At 40.7% G+C, this 10,859-nt stretch overlaps 1 protein-coding gene across 1 annotated transcript; it reads left to right on the top strand.

Annotated features, from left to right (window-relative positions):
• On the top strand, window positions 1-7,215 carry CDX4 (caudal type homeobox 4). Its single transcript, XM_033119269.1, has 3 exons — window positions 1-502; window positions 5,760-5,905; window positions 7,009-7,215. Exons 1-3 carry the CDS (start codon window positions 1-3, stop codon window positions 7,213-7,215), a joined length of 855 nt encoding a protein of 284 aa, XP_032975160.1.
• Window positions 7,216-10,859: the final 3,644 nt, after the last annotated feature.

Below are 10,859 nucleotides of genomic sequence, written 5' to 3'. Positions count from 1 at the left end.
ATGTACAGAAGCTGCCTTTTAGAAAAAGAAGCGGGCATGTACCCGGGCGCTCTCAGGAGTCCCGCGGGGGGCGGCACCGCCGGGACTGGCAGCAGCGGGGGCGGTGGGAGTGCGCTGCCAGCCTCCAACTTCACAGCGGCCCCGGCTTACACGCACTGCATGGGGTATCCCCATGTGCCCAGCATAGATCTCCACCGGTCGTCCTTGGCGGCCTGGGGCTCACCCTATAGCCCCCCTCGGGAAGACTGGAGCGCGTACCCCGGGCCGTCCAGTACTATGGGCACAATGCCCATGAACGACGTGACCTCGAGCCCCGCCGCTTTCGGCTCGCAGGAGTACAGCAACCTGGGAGCCGCGGGCGGTGGAAGCAGCGCTGGCACCCTGCCAGCTCCAGCTGGCGGGTCGCTGTTCCCCTTCGACGCCGGCCCCGCCAACGCCTGTTCTCCCAACAGGAGCCGCCACAGCCCCTATGCTTGGATGCGCAAGAGCGTGCAGGTGCCTGGTGAGTAATCGGTTCCTCTACTTCTCCTGGCCTGCCGGTTCCCCTACTCCCCAGGCCTCTGCAGGGACAGCTTAGCTGAGGACAGCACTGCGTGGCTGACTGCCCAGGGTCCCCACTTGTTAGTGACCTCCCTCAAAGCCCGCAGATTGTGGCACTTGGAACTAAGTCGACCGTAGTTGTAAGCCACAAGGATCAGGACCCAACATTGTAGTCGCCCTGATGGGAAAACAGATGCTCGAGAAACATTGATGGGTGAATGAGGCGAGAGGATAGCCACGGTGTCCCACCCCCCAAACTGGTGATGCTCAACTTAGGTTCGAGGTGCTTGCCTGGCAATGGACCTTTCACTTTAGCCACGAAGGCACCGCGTCCTCTCAAGGAAGCTCCAGCTTCCTGTATCCAAGTTGGCAGAGGCGAGCTGGACTGAAACCCATCGTCTTCTTCCAAAGACCTTTCCGCCAATGGAAGCACTGAGACAGGCGAGAAGGTTACAGCACGCCTGTGGGCCATAATATGCTACTCAACCCTAACATCCGCTGGGCGCGAGCGACTATCAGCTCTAACGCTAGGCAGTGGTGAAAGCCCTCATAACTGTCCAGGCAGCTGTCCCACCTGTGGGGACTGGATGTTGGTCCGCGTCCGCGCGCAGGAAGGCCCAGACATCCCAGCGTAACGCTGACCCGTGCTCCTGCCAGCAGCCACTGGGCAGCGGATGGGAGCCTGGGGCGGAGGACCTGGGCACTCTGCTTTAATCTTGGACGGGGGAGGCGGGGAAATGTTTGTTTTCAGCTGTTGTTGTTCTTTTACCACATTCTTATTATTCCAATCTATCGCTTCCTGTCATTAGAGAAAACGAGTAAAATTCGACTTTATCACTTTCATCTCTCTGGGGAGAAAATGACATTTCAATAGTCCACAGTGATTATGCTCCTGTTCACAGTTCTGCACTTTTTCTCTCCTCCAAAAAACAACTTTTTCCATTAGGAGGACTCAGCTGGGAGGAGGCAGGCAGTCTGGTTGATTAGGGCATTACCAGGGTAGAAATCTCAAATTAAGAGTAGAGTTTAAATACTTGGCTTTAAAATGTTTGGAAGTAAATCTGCATATATATGTACATATATATATATGTGTACACACACGTCAGCTGGCTAAGTAGAATACAAGATGAGGTTAGGGTGGGGCACTCCCAGGGCTGTTACTACATCTAATCTTAGGCTTGTAATGAACATCCATTCACTAAACTCTAACCATCAGCAAAACACACAAAAGCCAGAAAAGTAGCTTCTCCCAGTCCAGGATTATGTTTTGAAACACTTTAGAAGAGGAAAGTCACAAGTATGATGTTTGAAAGAGAGAACAATGGGGGGGGACAAGATAAAAGAAACTATCTTGAGTCACGAATTTTGTGTTTATTAAAAGTCTTCTATTTGCTTTTATGAGGCAGATTCTTTCTCTTGGGAAATTCTGGTGTGAGAAGTTTAGATTCTGGTATCTTCGTCGTTAGCGAAGCCTTCAAACCTGGCTATACAATGGCATCTTCACAAGATTTTCTCTCCCACTTCTGTGAGAAATTTAAAATTGAATGTTTTTGGAATCTCTTTGACTCCTGGTAGTCTATCCTATAGATGATGCTTTATTTAATTTCATCTTTGTTTCATTTTAATGTCTTCTAAATTAAAATTACCTCTTTGCTATAGTCTTAGAGCCCAAGGTGCATATTTAACAACAATTTAAGAATATAATGAAAGTATGGACCCTTACCCCCCAAAAATGCACAAAAGCTCCCCTGTGTGGAGTGTACACATGTAGTTTTTTAAATAATTTGTGGAGATTCATGGGCCCACTTAAGCCCTTCCATGGATTACAGGTTATGAACCTCACAAAAATATTAAGCTGATCACCTCACTGGACCACTCAGAACGAAAATGCATCAGTTTTTATGCTTAGTCCATAATGAGTGTTAAACAAATATTTATTGAATGAATGAGTCAGATCCTCCTAAATTTTTTATTTCACTCTGTATTATTGTGGGACAACAGTTGGCTTATGGCTGAGAAGAAAATAGATGAACAAAATGGAAGTAAGCCCTCCCTGATTAAGGGTAAACAAATGAAAGCTCTTTCCATTACTGAAGAATGCTTTAAATAGCCTTAAGTAAGAAAAAGAAAAGTACACACATTAGAGAACAATCAGAAAACATTTCATATGGATTAGTATCGCATTTGATTTTCTAATGAGAGAAAGGGGACTGACATACAGAGTAAATGGCTGTCCCCTAGGTGATTGTATTAAAGAGTGTGATATTTTTATTTCCACTTCGTTCCCAAGTGGTCTGTTCCAATACACATCTCATTTTAAAGATTATGTGAAAAGGAACCTGACAGAAAGGTTCTGTGAAAAGTTAAGCATTTTCATATTTTTAACATTGTCAGTGCATTACAACTAGAAATTATTTTTCATCTTTTTCTTTTACCCAGAGTAGCCCTGGGTATGTATTGGCAAGGTGGAAATCTAAGCAGGGCTGGAGAGAAGCTTTCTTGTTAGGGATGGGAAGGAAAGGCAGAGAAGAAAGTGACTAATTCTGATTAAGCCACTGGAGAAAATACTGAGGAAGTCATACTTAAAAGATTGTATTCAATCAGGACACTTGAGAAAATGAGGTGTTTAATAATTCCAGAACTTTATCATTGTCTTCCTCGCTTTTGATCATTTTACTGGACAATTTTTTATAAATGAATTTGGATACAATTGTTAACTAAAAGCAGCAAAGGATTTCAACTTTCACAGCCAGTCTCACAAATGAACACATTCAGTATGATAAGTCATCATATAGGATGAATGCTTGCAAACCTTGTGGGGATACTGCATCCTGGGTAATGGGAAGGAATCCATCTATCCTGAACTCCAGAGATTTGTTAGAGTCCTTGGGGGCTGAAGGAGGCAACAAAATCCCCCCTACAGAGAGATGGAAGCTTAAAGTAACTTTGTTACTTTCCCAAATTAACTCACAATAGCGCCCTAGAAGGATCCCTCACCCTCAGAAATGGTTAGCATCTGGGAGAAGAGAATAGCTTTAAACAATAAAATCTAGTACTCTTAGCCCTTTGTTGGTGCTTTTGTGTGTGAATATGGACATTGTGCTCTACTAGAAAATGTCCACATCCCATTTAATTTGATTTCATCATTTAAGGGGCAGAGGCAATGAGAGGGAGGGAAGAAGAAACTTCAGAAGGAAGGACACAAGAGGAGCACCAGGAAATGGGAATTCATTTCTCTTTGTAAACTATGCAGTCAGTATTTTCCCGTGAGCTACGTCTTCTTGAGGTTTGAGGTCTTATCTGTCAGGTTGGGGCAGCAGACCCTTTTAACACTTCGCATGGCTTTGATATGCAGCCCGGCACTTCCTCAACCCTCCTTTCTTCAGGGGTTATATTGCCGGAAAGGGTGAGGATTTTCATGGCAAATAAAGAGGCCTGGTCTTGACTTTATTGTCCTCAGGAGAAACTACAAGAGGGGAATTTATGACCAGTGGGGGTGGGGAAGGCCAGCAACCTTCCAGAGTTCTTGAAGTCTGGTTATGTTTACTGATTGTCAAAGAGCAGAAAACAGACACATGCAAGTTGAATTTTATCTTCTGCCTCAAGTTAGAATTTAAACATTCAGCCACTTTGGGATTAGCAAGGGTTTTAGGAAACATCTCTTCAAAGATGTGTTTCAATCCTATGATTTGAGGTTTTGGAAATAAATTAAACCTTAAAGTTTTCATTGTGACCTCAAATATACATTCTGCCTTTGTAACATACCAAATACCGGACCTCTGGTCTCCTGGGTTTCTGTTTGGATTCAGAAAACCAGCTCAAAGTTTGAGCCTTTGAGGTAGGTTAACTGACTGGGGCTCATCGTTTTCCATTTTCAAGGGGGTACGTTTTGTTTATTTCATTACTCCATGAGTTATTCAGCCATTTAGTTTAATCCTAAAATATATCTCTCATCTAGAATTTGTTTCTACATTAATGTCCCTTTTTTTTTTTCTTTTCTGGAGATGAAAGGGTGTCTGACATTTGTTTAGGGCTTGTAAATTCCAAACCAATTGGCTGGTGTTCCTACATGTAAAGAGGGTTCAGGATGGGATCTGGTACTATGTAGGTCCTTTGTTAGGCCTGTGCTGCATCTTAACACCTCAATGGAGTTAGGGAACCACTTTAAAGAAACCTTTGTCCTACAGATTGCTCCCCAAAACCTCAGATCAAAAACAACCAGAGAAGATCAGAAGGAGTTTGCCAAAAGCCATAGAGGAAAGGAGGAAGATCCTGGACGGATCTTCCAGGATCTTGAAAAGAAAGCGAAGTCACTTTTGGAAAATTTGAAAGGAGGAATAAAACTCTATTTGAAGGAGGGCATGAGAAATTAGTTAAATGTTGTAACACAAAGCAAATGTATGTATGTCCTGCCAAAGAATATTCTGGTTGAGTCAATAACCCCTCTTTAACCCATTCATTATCTGCTTGGGAATAAAAATTGGTTTAAGACTCACACACACACCAAAAAAAAAAAATTAACTATCTTTTTTCCTAATAGGTTATAGTGGCTATCCTAGAACAGAATCTAAGTGACAATAAATGATTTTTAATTACTATTTATTTAAACAAAATTCTCTCTAGAATGTATATGTAACTACAATGTATATAACTAATAATGTCAGGGTCACAGAGTCATTGACCACATTTGGGACATTCTTGTGCTTTCCAAAATGTTTAAACTGGGAATAACATGTAGCACATTCAACTGTGAGTCAAAAATAAGTGTGTGGGTCCTCACTCCTCAGCTCGCTAGCACAAAGCCACTTACTTATCTACACTGAGCCTCAGGTTCCTTATCTGTAAAATGGGGATAAGACATGTCCTGCATAATTCGAAAGTAAAGGTGAGAGGTTCTTCAATAGGAAACAGTATGATGAACTGCATAAAAAATAAGGGGAAGTACATGTGTAATCACAGCTTACGTGTGTGCTTTAAAATGCTTTGGCGTAATAGTAGGTCAGTGGTAGCATGATAGGTGTGTAAGATACACACACGTAATGGCCACAGATGACAAAATATTTAATGGAGGAATGGACTTATATTTGGTTCAAAAAATGTACTTGGTTTATATTTGAAAAGAACAGATGAGGGTGGGAATAGTGGCTGTGATTCCTTCAACCAAAACAATCTCCAAAGAGGTAAAATATGATTAAATGCACTGCTTTCCCCCCAAACAGGGAAGACCAGGACAAAAGAGAAGTATCGCGTGGTTTACACAGATCATCAAAGGTTGGAGCTGGAAAAGGAATTCCACTGCAATAGATACATTACCATTCGGAGAAAATCAGAGCTGGCAGTCAACCTGGGCCTTTCTGAAAGACAGGTACAGCAGAAGTACATCCAACATGTCTCATGTAGTCATTTCAATAGGCTGAGAATTTAGGGAAGTCTGTAAGCAGGAGCGGAAGGAGAACAGAAGATGGAGACATTCTCCAAGCTCTCTTAAAGCCCACATTAATCCTACTTGACCTCCTAGTTTAGTCTCATTGTCAGTGAGTTTATTAATAATTGAATGTGAGCACTAAGTAGGTATGGAAGCAAGGAGTGGGGACATAGGAGGTGGAGAAGGGTTAAAACTCCCATAGAATTGATCTGTGAAGTCAAAACATGGTCTAATTCCCCAACTAGTCACAACCAATGTCTAAAGTGGAGATTTGGGAATCATGGCAATTATCAGGATCATATCAGTCAAACTGCAACAGTAACTGAATACCAGTGCTGCTACCTGAACGAAGTTTTTCTATTATTCAGGGTAGGAAACTTAATTTTCTACAGTCTACATAATCTTATGATGCCTGCCTCAAATTTGGCTTACTGAGGGTACTTAATGAAGATTAAATCATGCAAGGATCAATGGTTTCTGTTCACCCAGATTTGACATTACATAACTACCTGATGTTTTTTCACTTGTCTAGAAGTAATCCTGGAATTATAGAATTCTAGAATTGTAAAGTCCATTAATGTATTGCCTTATCCCAAGCAGCTTGCATTTCGACCATATATGAAAGCACATTGGAATCATAGCGAGAGATACAGTATTTCATTACCCTGTTCACCCAGTTCTATGTTTCATTAACCTTAATATTAGGAAATTTCTTTCACGACAGATGGAAATCACCTTCACTATTTAAACCCTCCTTTTTTATGACCACATTTCAGCATCTTCCATTCTATCATTTATTTCTACTTGTGCAACTAGAGGTGCTGAGTGAGGTATAATATAAAAGAGAACTGCATTCAGAGTCAGTAGCCCTAGACTTGATCTCATGCAAACAAGATACTTTCCCTTTCTGAGCTTGAACTTTTTTTAACCTGTTAAATGAGGTGATGCATGTGAAAGGGCTTTGTCAATGCTAAAGTCCCTGTATAATGTCATCAATGACTATAAAAATTGCCCCATTAAATCTGAAGTATTTTGTATTTCAGGTGAAAATCTGGTTTCAGAATCGCAGAGCCAAAGAGAGAAAGATGATCAAAAAGAAAATCTCCCTGTTTGAGAACAGTGGAGGCTCGGTGCAAAGTGACTCTGGCTCCATCAGCCCTGGGGAACTACCTAACACTTTTTTCACCACCCCATCTGCTGTCCGTGGATTTCAGGCTAATGAGATACAGCAGGTCATAGTGTCTGAATGAATGAAAATCAAAATGGAAAGTGCCCTCCCTTAGAGTTCACTTTTTGGTCTCTGAGATATCAGCAGGGACCTGGGACAAGATGTAATTCCTTGTAAGGTAGTATGCAGAACAACTGGATGAGGAATGGGTTGAAGATAATTCAGGGGTCACTTACTATTAGAAACCATCCCCAGAAAACTCCTGTTATGTGCTATGCTATGTGTCAGTCAGTCAGGAAGCTTGTTGTAAGCTATATAATTAAAAGCTACAATCACAGGCCCTGGTAACTCTATTTACAATTTCAGAAACTTGTCAGTGAACATACTGTAAAAATCAATTCTGCCAGGGGGCACATTTGTGTATGTGTACTTGGGCTTGCTATTTGATGCTGGGTGTGTTTTTTTATGCTATCTTTAGAGGGTGGGGAAAAGATAAGCAGAAATTTATCTGTCTTTGGATACCTTTTCAAGTGTTTAATTCAAAAGCTAACAGCATTTTCACAACAAGACAAATGTTTAAAAAATCAGCAGAAGGTGATTCTGAATCCATTGTCACTGGTTAATAAAAATAAGAAATAAAAAAGATGTTTGTCCCTCAATCATACTTGTCGGGTATTGATGATCTTATCTCAGAACTTCCAAACTGCAGTGTCAATTTTAAATCTTGCCAAAACAATGAAATCAGACTAGAACAATATAGGCTGGCTTGATTGAGTCACTAGAAAGGCAGATCTCCAACACAGAGAATAAGTACTTCCCCCTTTCTGTCTTTGCACTCCACTTACTGTTACAGTTCAGTGGCAGTCAGACCTAACAGGAACATGAGGACAGTGTACTGGTCTATAGCCTTCACCTTCAAGCTGTTCAATTTTACCTCCGTTATGTCATGTCAATATAGTGGGGCCCAAGGAGGTGCAGTTTATAGGTTACAAACACACAACTTGGGCTATGGTGAGTAGAGTTGTCTGGAGTTTTTGGTGTTGGTCCAATACGCTGTTTGCAGATAGAAGTGGCCAAAAGCTGGGCTCTGAACTATCTTGGGTTAGCCAGTTCCCTTTTCTTAGTCTAGGTGTATATATTGGAGGATAGATCAATTTAAACTCTCTTTCTCTTCAAAAAGTTACTAAATTTTCTGTAAGTTAATGGAAAAATCTAGGACTAGATCTTACCATATGACCCAGAAATCCCACTCATAGTTAACTACCCTAAAGAAATTAAAACATATGTTCATACAACATGTACCTGATTTTTCATAGCAGCATTGTCATAATATCCAAAAGGTGAAAGCAACCCAAATGTCAGCATTGGTGAATGGATAAACAAAATGTGATATATCCTTACAATGGCATACTATTTATCCATTAAAAGGAATGAAGTACTCATACAAGACACAATATGGACAAACCTCAGAAACATTATGTTAAGCGAAAGAAGCCAGACACAAAAGACCACATATCGTATGATCCAATTTATTTGAAATGTCCAGAAAAAAAATCTACAGAGACAGGAAACAGATTAATTATTGCCTGGCCTACAGGTGAGAAAGGGGAATGACTGAAAATAGGACAGTTATTTCTTTTGGGTGTGACAAAAATGTTCTAAAATTAGTTTGTGGTGATGGTTGCATGACTCTGTAAATTTACTAAAATCACTGAATCACATGCTTAAATAGATAGATGAAAGAAAGAGAAAGAAAGGAAGGAAGGAAGGAAGGAACGAAGGAAGGAAGGAAAGAAGGAAAGAAGAAAGAGGGCTTTTAAAAGTTATACTTCTGTTCAGCTGTTTTAAGGTTGAAACCCCCTCAGATGGTTACACCTTGTGACCTCTTGCCTCAGGTCCCCAAGCATCAGGTGGGAGAATTACCCCCACATCCCCTGAATAGCACATCAGACAGAAAGTTATACTCGTATGGTCTACTTTATTTTCCATCCACTCCTAGCTTTACTATTCTTGAAGGTTGCTAAAGTATCATTTAAAAATCATGTTGTTTCTTGTGTTTCCTGACAAAATGTATTTTTCTCAGCTTGCTCAATTCCAAATTCTCCTACAGTTCAGCAAAACAAATTCCCTTTGGAATCATGTTTGCCTTTTCAGCACACTGTATATGCAGGAAAACAGTTGAGCAGATCTGACTACACTTGTGAGTTTCTCCAAGCATAGCAGCACTACCCTGAACTGCTTTATCATTTTGACATTTGACTAGATGTCAGGGGCCTCTTTCATTTTTGACAGTGAGATTTTCCCCCTTCCTCTCCTTCCCTTCCATCCTCCACAACCATCATTTCTTAGCTTTTACCATAGTTGCATTACCTCATCACAAAGTCCACCCCTTATACTCTTTTCCCTTTCTTTCCTTTAAACATCTTAGCTTAATCCTGAGTGGTGAAAAGAAGAAACAATCATTTAGGTAGTAACCAACAAAATACTTCACTGTAGACATTGACTTAGTGGACTTTTATGGATAATATAAGATGTTTGGCAATTTTTTTAGTATTACCTATGGCTTTTTTGTTTTTTGAAAGAAAAAAAAAACTGGTGCAGAACATTAATTTGATCTTAAGTCTAAGGTATGTCACTCACATAAATGATACATGATATTTATTAATACCTAAGAAAGGGAGATATATTATGTATGTCTTGCCAGAGGCTATTATAAAATATTAATATACACAATAATAGACACAATATTAGAAATGGAAATGTTTGGACAAAAAGTCACCATAGACCTTAATAAATTACTTAAACTTCCTGAGCCCCTGGCATCTCATGTATAAAATAGGTATGATGATGCTTATCTCAGAATTGTTTAAGGATTAAGTGAGATATTGTATGTGAAAGAGTCTAGCTCAGTGTCTGGAAAATGAATGATGTTAATTAATGTTTCCTTAGGTTGGAATGCTTCTCCCATCCTCCATTCCCGCTCCCTCCCTCCCCACGAAAAGGAAACCCTCCAAAATTCAAACATCTTTCAAGAAACAGCCCAAAAGGCACCAGTCTACAAAGCGTATCCAAACAACTTCAGTCAATATAGTCCTTTGGTTAATAGTACTGGGCTTTTGGAATCAGAAGAGACCCCCAAATTTAAAACTAAGACTGCCATTTAGTAACTCCATGACCTTATTCTCTGTGTCTAGGAATTATATCTGTAAAATGAGATAATCGTGGTATGTAGACTTGTGAAGTATTAAATGAGATATACACATAAAGTACTTAGCTTAGAAAGTTCTGTATACGAATTACATAGTAGGAATAGAAGTGGTAATAGAAAGTCTCCTCTTCAGTAAAGTGTTAATAAAAATGCCTTGCAGGGTGTGGGAAAGATCTGATGCTGAAGTGTTTTAAACGGTAATGCTGAAGAAACGTAAGGAATTGGTATATACCTTGAGGTATTTGAGACAAAGTTCTCACTTCACTTTTATAGAATATACTTGCCTACACTGGGGTTGGGTGGGTGTGGGTAATAACACCGAGTATTAATTAATTGCAAGTGAAACTAGAAGGCAAGTCCCCCGAATACAAGCAGCAGAGGGCAAAAGAGCAGTATTAAGATCAGCATCCGCAGACCGGACCTCGATAATTCCCTGGAGTTCACCTCTAACGCCCCTCTTCCCTTAGAGCCGCGCAAGCGTACACTGATTTGTTCCTCTCCCTGGTGCCCCCGCCTCC

This window comes from Rhinolophus ferrumequinum, chromosome X (genome assembly GCF_004115265.2).
Source record: "Rhinolophus ferrumequinum isolate MPI-CBG mRhiFer1 chromosome X, mRhiFer1_v1.p, whole genome shotgun sequence".
NCBI lineage: Eukaryota > Metazoa > Chordata > Mammalia > Chiroptera > Rhinolophidae > Rhinolophus > Rhinolophus ferrumequinum.
Note: the sequence above shows the minus strand (reverse complement) of the source record. Positions and strands in the feature narration are given on the sequence as shown.